The sequence below is a fragment of the Gavialis gangeticus genome, unplaced genomic scaffold, assembly GCF_001723915.1.
Source record: "Gavialis gangeticus isolate Ggan-Ray unplaced genomic scaffold, GavGan_comp1, whole genome shotgun sequence".
NCBI lineage: Eukaryota > Metazoa > Chordata > Crocodylia > Gavialidae > Gavialis > Gavialis gangeticus.
This window is the reverse complement of record NW_017729019.1, coordinates 4,615,522-4,628,083: the sequence shown is the minus strand read 5'-3', so window position 1 is coordinate 4,628,083 and position 12,562 is coordinate 4,615,522. Positions and strand designations below refer to the sequence as shown.

The 12,562-nt window shown below is 51.9% G+C and overlaps 1 protein-coding gene across 1 annotated transcript in view; it reads left to right on the top strand.

Moving 5' to 3' along the window:
* Window positions 1–1,348: 1,348 nt before the first annotated feature.
* Window positions 1,349–12,562, top strand: part of GNAT2 (G protein subunit alpha transducin 2) — an 18,928-nt gene continuing 7,714 nt past the window's right edge. Inside the window, exons 1-6 of the mRNA XM_019513857.1 lie at window positions 1,349–1,740; window positions 5,784–5,826; window positions 7,160–7,301; window positions 8,298–8,455; window positions 9,765–9,893; window positions 10,391–10,520. Coding sequence (XP_019369402.1) covers window positions 1,623–1,740; window positions 5,784–5,826; window positions 7,160–7,301; window positions 8,298–8,455; window positions 9,765–9,893; window positions 10,391–10,520 — 720 coding nt within the window. The 5' untranslated portion in view covers window positions 1,349–1,622. The remainder of the gene's footprint in view (window positions 1,741–5,783; window positions 5,827–7,159; window positions 7,302–8,297; window positions 8,456–9,764; window positions 9,894–10,390; window positions 10,521–12,562) is intronic.

Below are 12,562 nucleotides of genomic sequence, written 5' to 3'. Positions count from 1 at the left end.
GCACACACACAGACGCACACAAATATTTATTTATTTATATCCATAGAAATAAATATTTTTGGAAAAAAACAAACAGATTCTTCTGCCAGAACAAGGGAGGCTGCATCTCCTGCAAGCCCTACTCCCGGGTGGTGCTCCAGGAAAAGGTCCCCCTTCCCCTTGGGCTGAGCAATAGCTCTCCAGGTGCCCAAGGCTGTCTCTGTCAGCCAAACCCCTGGCCTGCACCAAGTGTCTGCTTCCCTGTGACTGTTGCCCGTGCAACAGTCTGAGTGCAACTGCTAAGGATTAGCACTGGCTGGGGTTAGCTGGCAGGGGAGCTTTGGGCTGCTCCCCTCGCTCAGCGCCTCACAGGCAAGCAAGGGGAAGTGAGATCCTGTGCTCGGCGTCTGTGTGGAACGTGGGGCCCTTCAAATGCAGGGTGGGATCAATCCCAGGCTTTCTGGGAGCCTCCTCAGTAGCACAAGATTTGCTGAATCTCCAAACCAAAGGGGCACATGTGGGAAGCACAGAGCTCCTCGCTGCAGGTCAGCAGGGCCCACTGCTTCTGCCACCCCTGGACCAGCCCAGGGAACAGAGGACTGGTTGTCAGCAGCTCCCATCCCAGCTCAGCCCTTCTGCCCTGCAGAGATCAGCAGGTAGAGACCGGCGTGGTTCATGTCCCCAGCAGAGGAGAACTTTGGACCGGGCTGATGGGGCTGGAGGGCAGCCAGAGCCCTTGGCAGGGGAGAGGATGGGGGCACACAGAGTCCCTGGCGTGAAAGAAGGGGCTGGAGGATTTACTGGGAGGCTTGAATTGAAGGGGAAGAGGAAGGTGCCCAGGCAGCTTGGGGGTGGGTGGGAGTAAGATAAGGCTGCAAGGAGCCCCAGGGGACACAATGAGCTTGACCTCCTGAGATACCTGAGTGTGGGACCCCAAGTTATCCAGGAGGCTCTGCGTTCCTCAGGCACCGGCTGCCTGCTTTCTCCCCTCTGCTGTGGGTTACTGAGTCCCCTCTGTCAGGAGGAGCAGCAGGCTGGGTTTGCCCAGGAGGGTCAGGGCTGCCATCGTCCCCAAGCTGTCCTCTTCCCAACAGCTCAGTGTTTCCAGCCTGGGGATCCGAGCAGGAATCCCCTCCCCTGGGGCCATGGGTGCTCCCGGGCACCGGACAAGGGGAACAACCCACACCTGCGTCACAGGGCAGCCTGCTCTGCCCCACGCACATCTGCAGCCTCTTCTAGGCATTAATCTTTGCCATCTTCGGCTCAAGTAATTGGATTTCCTGGGTCACATGATGAGATAAAAAGTCCCCAATCCACAGTAAAGATATTGGGTTATCCAGGGGGAATTAATGTAGGAAGGCGAAAGAGAGGGTAAGGGGGAGGACAAGGCAAAGGGCTCCTGTGCTCATTTCTAAGCAGTCTGTGGCTAGTAGCCTTCCTCTGCGGACATCCAGAACCAGGCTGCCCTCAGCAGCCCTGTAGCAGTTTGGGCAGATACCCCCTTTTTCCCCCCTTCTTTCTGTTTCTCACTTCCCCTCCCACACCCCACCAAAGGGTGAGTGACCTTGTGTGGAGACCTGGAAGAGACGGAAGGACTGCGGGAGTTAGCCCAGCTAGAGGAGCCAGGGGAGGAAGACACCAGGATGGGGAGCGGAGCAAGTGCTGAAGATAAGGAGATGGCCAAGAGGTCCAAGGAGCTGGAGAAGAAGCTACAGGAAGATGCAGACAAGGAGGCGAAGACAGTCAAGCTGCTACTGCTAGGTAAGGTGGGAGCTTTCCTGGTGGGACAGTGGAGCCTGCCTTGGGGGAGGCCAGGAATGAGTGAGCAGGTGAGTGACTGCACCCACAGGAACTGCTCTCCCTGGATTTAATAACAAGTGACTGTGCAACCAGGGAAGAGCTGTGCAAGCGGGCCTCCGGGTCAGGGATGGGATGGGATGGGATGGGATGACGTGGCCTGCAGTTCTCGATTGGCCAAGCAGCGTATAGGAAAAGCACAACCCTTAAGCAAAGGGAGCCTTGGCCAGGGGAGATGGGATGCAAGAACAAAGCAGAGATGCTCATTGTAGGAAAAGTGGATGTTTGCTTTGTCAGAAGGGATTTATGAATGGAGGGGAGATGGGAAAAAGAAAAGAGGGGCTGAAAGGGAGAGCAGGGTGAGGCTGGAGTCCAACCCGGCTGCTTCGTTCCTCCTGGGCTCAGAGATGTGGCCAGCTTGCCTGTGGTTTGGCCAAGATGAAGCTCTTGTCCCGAATGGCATCAGATGGGCTCTCATTAGCCTGACGGTTTCTTAAGCGAGGTGCTTATCAGGGCTCTCAGATTTCTCAGCCTACAGCATGTAACAGGAGGTCATAAGCATCTTCTGGAGAGGAGGTGGGGGTGGGGAAATCAGCCCATTAGTGAGGATTAAAAGGGCTGGAGAAGGGGTGCCTGGCAGGTCTGGTAACAGCAGCCCATTCCTGCCGGGACTAAGACTGCTTTGCTGGATTTGTTCACCCTTCTTCCTTGAGGGCCCTTACATGACAAGGGCATCATTCTGGTCAAAAAAACAATTTATTTATTTTTTAGTTTTCTGTATTTCCAGCCCAACTGGCCAAATCCATTCCAAATCCATGAGTTAGTCCAGAACCATAAGTGGCCCTACTACCAGCAAACATCCTCCACCCCCATCTGGGGCTTCAGATGTTCCCAAAACCTTTGGCAGGCATCCTATTTGCAGGCCCAAGCCCAGAGGCTTGGGGTTCAGATGCCCCTGACTTTTGCTTGCCCTCAGCCATAAGGCCCCAGGAGCAAGCTAGGGTGGAGTCGCCCATTTCTATAAAGCAGGCATAAAGCCAAGATTAACTATGCATCACCAATGCCGGTACTATCCCATGCCAGCAGAGCCGTCTTCCCTGGGTGCAGCTAGGAAGCCACTGTGGTGATCACGGTATTTCTCCTGGGTAAGCATAGGCTACGCTTGATCTGAACCTTCAAGAGGCCGAGAAAGCAAATACATGGTGGTTGTGACATGTCATGTTAGGATGGAGCCCCCCAACTCTGGACAGGGAGCTGGGACAGCTGGGTACTAGCCCGAGCCTCTCAGGCTGACCTTGCACAGCTCTTGGATGCGCCTGAGCTAGCTCTTAGGTAACAGGAGCACAGCAGCGCTGTCTGCTCCACTCAGAGGAAAGGCTCTGCAGTGTTTTGGGTTGTCCCTGCAAGGCGACTGTTCTGGCGTGTTCCCAGGATCCATCCTGTCCTCATTAGCGGTCATGAGAGAGGCTTTGAGAGCACTGGAGTGGAGGAAGGCACAGCACACTGATGAGCATGTTTGTCTCCACCTTCTTGTGGCATTACGGGTAATCTAGCAACATGATTAAATGCTTCATTAACACAGGAAGGGCTGCGCTTTATCTCTGACCATATTGATTTTGTCTTCCTAGGTTAGCCTAATGCTCAATGGCAGAATAGGCTGTGTGCTGAGATCAGATGCCTTTGATAGGCTCTAGATCAAACACAAGTTCAGGCTTCATTCAGAAGTGGCTGAGTGGGGCTCTCTGCCCTGAGCTGTGCCGCTGGTCAGACAAGGTGGCCACAATGACTCCTCCTGGTTTTAAAATCAATGTCCCCCTCCTGGCAGGTCTTCCCCTTCTTCGAGCTGGCATGTTCTGTGCTACCTGAGCACTGTAGCCAACTCTTGTTCACTCCTGCTCCATAGCTTAGGGGGCTTCTGTATCTCCTTCACTGTTGCCTGCCTTCTCCCTTGTGCTATGAGAGGTTTCCAAGTCTCTGCTAGGCCAATGCTAGTCCCGAAGAAACAGAGATCTCCAAGAATGTGCCCCTGCTCCAACCACCAACGGGCTGGTTCAGTAGCATAACTAGAGGGAGGTGAGCAGGGCACCAGCCCCAGGTGCAGTTTTAGAGAGGGCTTCAGAAAGGTGGCTCCAGGGGACCTGGAGCAGTGATGGCAGCTGGTGTCTTTGGTGCCCGCTCTTTGGCCACTGTTCTAGTGGCATTTGACAGAGATGCGTTCAAGCCCTTTTGGCCTGGGCACTGCAAGGTGTGATGGGTGCATCTCTGCTTAGGGCGCTGAAATGATTAGTTATGCCTCGGGTTGGTCATGGGAGAAAGCTCACGTGAGCAGGAAATGGAGGCCATAGGTTTCTGCCAGCTGCCCACCCCTCCCAGGCCTGGGAGCAGCAAGCCACCCATGCTCTTCTCATCCCACAGCCAGTACAGAAAAGGGTGCCCCTGGCTCAGGCAGACAGACCCAAGTGCACTCAAGGCTTGGCCTTCAATTCAGGTTAGGCAATGGCTCTGCCATAGGGAGTGTGCGTCACTGCCTCACTCACCCAGCATCGCTCCTAAAAGGGATAAAGGCCTTCTCTGGCAGCTACAGATCATGGCGGCGCTGCCTGCCAGGCGCACTGTAGGGGCAGGCAGTGCACGACTGGCTAAGCAACACTGCAAAGTTTATCCAGCTGATGGCAGGGATGTGGAGCTCAGCACAATTAGGCCCTTAATTCTAAGCAGCTTCCTGCTTGGGAATAAGCAGCTTAAAGCAATGAGACGAGGCAATCTCCAGGGCTTGTCACAGAGAGCTGAAGGGCAGGAAAAGAGAGAACAGGAATCGGGAGAGGCTAAGAAATGCTAAGCCCTGCCACAAGCTAGTCACGTCCAAGGGGAGAGGACACACAGCCATGCTGAGAATCCCAGCTCCAGAGGGAGTTCAGCCCCTCCAGCTCTCGGGAATATGGTGCTCCGTGTCTCTGTCTCCCGCAGGCCTTCTACCATGCTGGGGTGCAGAGGGGATCCCCAAAGCACAGACAGGTCTTGCAGTGTAGCTTCCAGAGCCAGGCACTCATGTGTTAAGATGAAAGCAGTACAAACAGCAGAGTGGTCCTTAATCCCTGCAGTTCAGTGATCTCTTGATTATTCCTATTCCCTCATAAATGACTTAGCCTCTAGGTGGCATGGATGGTTTTGGAGGCAGGCAACTCCACGCTTCTTGGGGCAGTGATGTGGGCAGGCCCAATAGCAATCCCGAGGAATAAAGAGAAGGTAAGAGTGAAAGAAATAGGGCACGTCTACATGTTTGTTAGTGCACCATAATTACGGTGCATTTAGTTTTATACCTGTAATAACAGGTACTTAGTGCACTGTAATTAGCAGTCCTATGCAGTAGCGCTGGCACATGCTCTTTTTTCTGGTGACACTAACGCACAGTAGACTAATTATACTGCGGATTAGCACGGTTTTTTCCTGCCGCGCTAATACACAGAATTAGTCTACTGCACGTTTAGTGTCTCGTGTAGATGCACCCACTGAGGGTCAGGGCTGGCCTTTCCACTCAGCTCCAGCTCAGGCAGAACGGCATGCCTCCCCCTCAAGACACTGCTCAGGGATGCAGCATACCAGCTCCAGCACAAAGGGGGAGGAGATGAGCTCCTTCAGCAGAGCAGGCCTCTGGACCACTAGGTAAAACAGGAGAAATGGCTGGTCTTTCCATGGGTTTGAGCCTTTGATCTGGTTAGTGGCCTCCTGGGAGCCCAGTGACTAGATCTCAATTCACTCAATCCAGGAATAATATGCCACTAAACAGACCCACCGGGTTTCAGAGAAATCCAGCAGTGCTGCACTACCTGGGAGCCAATTCCAGAGGAAAACACTTCGGGGACAAGGAGAGCAGTGTAAGTCCTGAATGCTGGCTCTCAGACCATACCATCATAACAGTATTATTGTGGGGAAGGGCTGCGTTCTCCCTCTTTAGGACTGAAGTCTGTCACTGTTGGCACTAAAGAATTTCCTCCCATTTTTTCTAGGTGCTGGGGAGTCAGGCAAGAGCACAATTGTCAAGCAGATGAAGTAAGTGCAATCTCTGGCCTGGATCTCAGAACAAATACCAGGTCTATTTCCTTCCAGAGGTCTGATCTGGGCATAAGTACTGCCTATTTAACTTGCTAACGGCGGGTAGGCCAGGCTAGGTGCAGGACAGCACTGAGAAGAGCAGAATAAAAGGGACTAAAGATGTAAATAGATGTAACATCTGTAGCTTCATGATCTTGGATCAAAAGGAGAGCACTTCTCTTGCTTCCTGGGTCAGCAGCTGTGGGATGTCTCTTCATGCTGTAGGCTAAGAACAAACAAAGGATGTATGTGAGAGATCCCAGGCATCAGCTGTAGATGCCACTGAGGGCACGGACATTGGGTTAAATGGAGTGATGATCTAGTGTCTCAGCAACTTCCCTTGGCTAATGCACAGCACACCAGGCACTGGGAACTGTAGGTGTTTGCAGTGGCAGGCTGATCCTTAGCCAGGCACCAACCAGCAGGTGTCAAATCCTGAGGAGGATGGAGCAGGGAGAGCACTTCTCTGGCTTGTGGGTGATACCCACTGGATGGAGCAGCAAGTACTTTAGAGAAGAGGATCAGAACAAACAGTCTTGGCAAGCTGGAGAAGCAGCTGGAAACCAAGGCAAAATTCAGTACAGAGTGCACAGCACGCTGTGTTTAGACAGAAGAAATCCGATACACCAGTACCGAGCAAGGTGGAATTGGCTGGGCTGCAGTGCAGTTGTGAGGAGCCTGGGGGCTGTAGCGGCTGCAGACTGAGTAGGACCCAACCACAAGACTCTTGACTGAATAAGAGTCACAGCTGGTCAGTCTAGGAGCCAGAGAGTTAGCCTGGGCCATGCTTTCCCCCAGCGGAAGCTGCCACCGCTGGCTGCTTAAATGATGACCAGAGACAGAAGTTTCTTGTTGCATTTAGCCCTGGCTGGGAGGCACCAATTTGCCCATGTCACGGTGGATGCAGACATGGGCTTGGCCATGTGTTGGCACTAGGGGGTAAAAAGGCTCCTCACTCCCCTGTGGGGGTGATGCACATTGCTACACCAGCCTGCTAGGCTGAGCACTGTGCAGCTGCATGGGTCCATAGCTCTGCCCCCACCCCATTCCCTGTCCCCAGCCAGGGTGCCTGAACCAGCCCTGCTGGGGAGTCATTCATGCTAGCACGGTTTACTTTTCTCCCTCAAGGATGGGCAAGGCAGGGACCAAATCGAGCCTTGTTCAGGGACCAAACTCTGACAAGAGTCATCCAGGCCAGAGCAGAAGATGCCAATCTGTGCTGCAGAAAGAGAATTGCCAGGGACACCCAGGCTGTGTTTCTCAGAAGGGTCTCTTTGTGCATCCCCTACAGGATTATCCATCAGGACGGTTACTCACCAGAGGAGTGCATGGAGTTCAAGGCAGTCATCTACGGCAACATACTGCAGTCCATCCTGGCCATCATCCGGGCTATGACCACCCTGGGGATAGATTACAGTGAAAGTGGGCGAGCGGTCAGTACCCTGCCCTCACAGTCATGAGTGCTCTTGTCTACCCCAGCAGGGCAGGGGGAGAGGGAGGGTGTAGTGGTCCTCATGTACACACACAAATGCATTTCCACAGGCAGTAGGGTGGTCATCATAGAGGACAGTCTGCTTGTCTTCTGTCCTCTATTGATATGAAACTGGATGCCTTTATGTCTTCTATTTTTCTCTTGGAGAGAAAAATAGAGGACCATAAAGGCATCGGGTTTCGTATCGATAGAGCACAGAGCAGCAGAAAACCAGAATGTCCTCTATGATGGCCACCCTAACAGGCAGGCAGAAGCGATGAGCAATGCTGCAGGATCGACCTGCCACATTAGACGCTGCTCCTGCTTTGAACTTCTCCCCTCCGCCCCACTGCCTGGCTCCCCATCACTCCAACTAATTTGTATTCATGCTAGGAGCCAAGTGTTCCCAGCTGCTTCTTACAAAGGCAGATATATATTTTAATAGAGGTCACTGTCCCTTTATGGACAAGCGACAGGCTTCTGTTTCCCCTTCCAGGAATGGTGGCAGGATGAAGACCTGCAGGGGAAGGCAGCTCCTTTCCAGCACACAAAGACAGGAGCTATGAGGAAGGATACCCCAGACACAAAGGCTGGGCTCCTTTCAATGTCTGCAGCGGCCCCAGGGAACAAGGCATTAGGTTTCTGCTGCCTCCCACATCAAACTCCTATCAAGCGATGCCATCTACTGGTTAAGGGAAGCATTTCCAGGGGGACCTTTTGTTCTCCACTCCCAAGACATTGCCAGGATGGATGCAGGGAACACCTCCCTTGGCCTTTTGGGAAAGCTGATCCTTAAAAAAATAAAAATCCAACAAGGGGATGGGGGATTTAGTTCTCAAACAAGAACAAAGTCCTGTGTGGATGTGAGGACACACATGTGCCCAGGCTGAGCTCAGGCAGGCCCACACCAGACCATGCCAGTCTCCAACCCAGCCTTCTCACAGGCTGTGTCTTGCAGGATGATGGGCGCCTGCTATTCAACTTGGCGGACTCCATTGAGGAAGGGACCATGCCCCAGGAGCTGGTGGACTGTATAAAGAGGCTGTGGAAAGATGCGGGAGTGCAGGCCTGTGTCGACAGAGCCTCTGAGTACCAGCTCAATGATTCTGCTTCATAGTAAGTCAGTCCCTATAACCCTGTAATTAAGCAATGCAACTTCCAGATGGCAAGAGCCTTTGGGCAGGGGGATCTCTACAGGTTTGGTGCTTAATTACTTGAATCAGTCCAGTCATCAGCACCAAAATGACTGATGCCTCAATGAGGTAGACTCCACCACCAGACAGAGGAGTCTCAGCATTGCTCCAGCCAAGGGGGAAGCCAGGGTGAGGAGAAACCCTGCAGAAAGGACATTTCAGAGCTGGTTCCCTTTGAAGCCAGTGCAAGTTTTAATTTTAACACTGGCATGGCCTGTCAAAGGACTTGGGGCATCCAACTGGAAGGACCAGAATGGTTTGAAGCATTAGGATGCATGCCGACACACACACAGAGCTCTCATGGGCTGCTTCTGCAATGCCGATATTCCCCATCACTACCTTGGCTATATTAGTAGCCTGAAAGCATCACCACCTATCTGACCATTGCAAAGGCTGCTGAAGCAACACCCGGTTTCATTCCTACTGATTGGGCAATGGGGAGTTCACGCAGCTCAGAATAGGGACAGGAGACTGATACTACATGTGAAGGTAGTTTGGGGGCTGAGGAGCAGCTGTCTCATGTACTATGGTATAGTGTGCAAGTCCTACATGGTATTTTAGGTTCTCTACTGAATAGCCTCTGAGTTGTGTAACTCACATGGGGCCAAGTCTTGCTTCCACTCACACCACTGTAAACCTGCTGAAGACAGCCGAGTTACTTTACATGACACTGCAAAAGGCACCATCGGTTTAACAAACCGCATCCTGTTAGCCAGCTCTCTAGCAGGCCACAGCAGATGTAGTCCCTGCTCCAAAAAAACCACAGTGGAGGAGCAACTAGGAGTGCTGGCACTCCAGGCTCTCTAGGCAATGAAGCAAATTAAACTGCTCTATGCTATTCTGCTGGCAGCATCCACCAGCACATGGGGCTCTTCCCCACCTGCCCTTTTTGGAGACCGTAAGCTTTTTGGAGCAGGGACTGACCTTATGTTTTCTATCTACATAGCACAGAGCCCTGGCCATATAGCAATGCGCAGCAAGCCCACATGCATGCTTTGTCCCTGCTTAAGCCAGGAGATGATGAAGGGGACCTCCCTGCTCTCCTGCTATGCTAGAAGGACATGTCCTTTGCCACAGGCTGGCAGCAGTCGCGGTGTATGGGGATAACATTTCCAGTTGCTCTCATAAGATCGCTATCGGCCTGATAACACCTTCCCCATCCTCTTCCTGCATCCTGTGCCAATATTCTGCATCCTTTACAATTGCTAAAATGCTCCTGCTTTCTCCTTTAGCTACCTGAGCCAGATGGAAAGGATTACAGCTCCTGGCTACCTCCCCACCGAACAGGATGTGTTACGGTCCCGAGTGAAGACCACAGGCATCATAGAGACCAAGTTCTCGGTCAAAGATCTAAACTTCAGGTGAGGATAAGTGTAAAGCCCTCTCATTTTTCTCCTGATAAGCAGCTGCAGCTCTAGGGGCTCATTCACCCAGCTTCCTTAGCTCAGCCATTCAGCTCCGCGTGCAGGCCTTCCACTCAGTTTTCATTCTTCCGAGAGGCTTCACAGCCATAACGAACAAGCCAGCCCAAACCAGGGAAAACCAAATGAACCAAACCAACCAGAACCTGCTGTCTTTCTTCAGGCAAAGTGAGGAAAACCATTCTAGCTCCATGCTTCACCACAGCCTGTCTTTGTCTCCTGGACTTTTTAAACCCCCTTCAGACTCCTACCTCATTAGCGGCTATTGGTCCCAGCTGGCTCCCAGTCTCCCAGCCAGGCAGACTATTAGTTGCTGAGTACCTGCACCTGGCCTCTCAGCCTTTGAGGGCCAAACACCCCCTTACAACCACCATGTGCATTAGGTGCGCTAGGATAGAAGATGCCATGTAAAAGCAGTAGTACTATTCCCTCCACAGGATGTTTGATGTGGGAGGACAGAGGTCAGAGCGCAAAAAGTGGATCCACTGCTTTGAAGGTGTGACCTGCATCATCTTCTGTGCAGCTCTTAGCGCCTATGACATGGTGTTGGTGGAGGATGACGAAGTGGTAGGTTCGCTCTTAGTCGCTATCTGCCTACAGCCTAATGCCAGCAGTTCCTCTCCACCAGAGTGCGTCTCTGAGGCTGCTTCCCTTCCTGGATGCCTCTGAAAAATAGAACAAAGTCCTGTCACAGCTCAGCTCAGTCTGAACATGACTGGCTTAATGAGAACAGCAGCATCACCCCAAAAGAGGAAGCAGCGTGGAGAGGGCTGGGTGCCAAACCTTGTCCTGGGTAGCTGGATCCCTGAGGATGCAGGGAGGCACCAGCACAATGAAAAGGAAGTATAAGAAACTTGAATGCCAGCTTGTGGTTTATGCAAAGCTCACGGTTCATTGTTCTGTGCTGATGCAAGTCTGGGAAGCAATATAGCTCTCGTCTGACATCAGTCTGTAAATAAATACCTGCCTTCCACCCAGCAGAGCTGGCAGCTGAAACTAATTCATGTAGCAGGGTGACATCCAGTGGCTAGTCAAGGCTAATCTTACATGTGTAGCCCTTAAAGAGATTTCAAGGCTGCCTGCCTGCCTGCCCTCAAAGGTGACAGCAAAAAGAAACAGGACAAGGGAGATAGGATAAGAATTGAGCTGTCGTAACTCTCAGTTGCGAGGTTTAACCACAAGCCTATCTGTGGCCTCCTAGGAAGGTCAGACCAGATCACTGTTAATCTATGAACCTGTGTAGGAGCTAGAAGAAGGACCACAGCAGTCAGTTTACAGTACAACCAAGGACTACCACAATCCCTAGGGTGAAATCCTGTTCCCATGGACTTGCGTAGGGCGAGGACATGACCCAAGATCATGGCTGCTAGTTAAATGTCAGTCACACAGCAGAAAGGGGCTGAAGCTTACAAATAGCAATTAAAACACACATGTGGCTATGCACCTGCAGGTGATGAAGGGAACAGGTGAGTCATAAGGAAAGAAAGCACCTGGAATTAGCCAGGCAGGAAACAGCAGGTGAACACGTGCTCTTATTAGCTGCAAGAATCACTTGCAGTTTACAATTTTAAATGAAGAACTTATCACTATTTTGCAGATTGTATCTGAAGCTAATTGATGGGCAAAGTCATTGCAAATCCATCCACTGTGTATCCACGCTTTGCAGCAATGTGGGGGTGCACAGAGCAGGGACCAATCCAACTCCTTTCATTTACCTTGGATCCCAGCTGAAGCTGAAGACAACCTTATGCAATGCTCTCAATGGTAGAAGGCCCAGGGAAAGGCACATCAGCTCTATTACACTGTGAAGATGTAATAGGAGTTTCCCCATAAAAAGGACAGAGTCGGAGTCTTTCGTGAGCCAGCATGGAGCTTATAGTGTCTGGGGCATGGGACAGGGGAGAGGAGCATATTCTAGGTTTTTGGTTTATAAGATCATTGAAAGCAAAGGGTGCAAATCATAAATTAGAGCCATTACTCTGTCTTTCACCAGTGCCTCAATGGTCTAGTCATTGTGGACTGGTCACGGGTGCCCTGTAAAGTCTCATGCACTCACCTGCATCAGCTACTTGTCATTCCATCTGCTCTGGCATGGAGTAGGCTGGATAATCTAATTGGTTTTATCCATCCAACTACCAGAATCCCAGAGATTACATCCCAGTATTGTCAGCTAACTCTAGCCTTTGTGAAAGTGAAGTCAAACTAAGACTGACCTCTGTGACCGGGACTTGAGCGGAACACCTCCAGACCTCAGGTTGGGGAGGACCAGGTTAGAGAGCTTCTGGAGGGGCTGGATGTGTTCAGATCAGTGGGTCCAGATGCTCTCCACCCCAGGGTGTCGAGGGAGCTAGCAGGGGTTATTGCAGGGCCCTTGGCAAGGCTTTACAAGCACGCACGGTGCTCAGGCCAGGTGCCGGATGATTGGAAAATAGCCAACGTGGTCTCCATCTTTATAAAAGTGAAGAGGGAGGACCCAGGCAACTACAGGCCCGTCAGTCTTACCTCAATCCTAGGGAAACTCTTTGAGAAGATCATCATGGAGCACATCTGCGATGGGCCGGTCTCAGGGATAATGCTCAAGGGCAACCAGCACGGTTTCATTAGGGGCA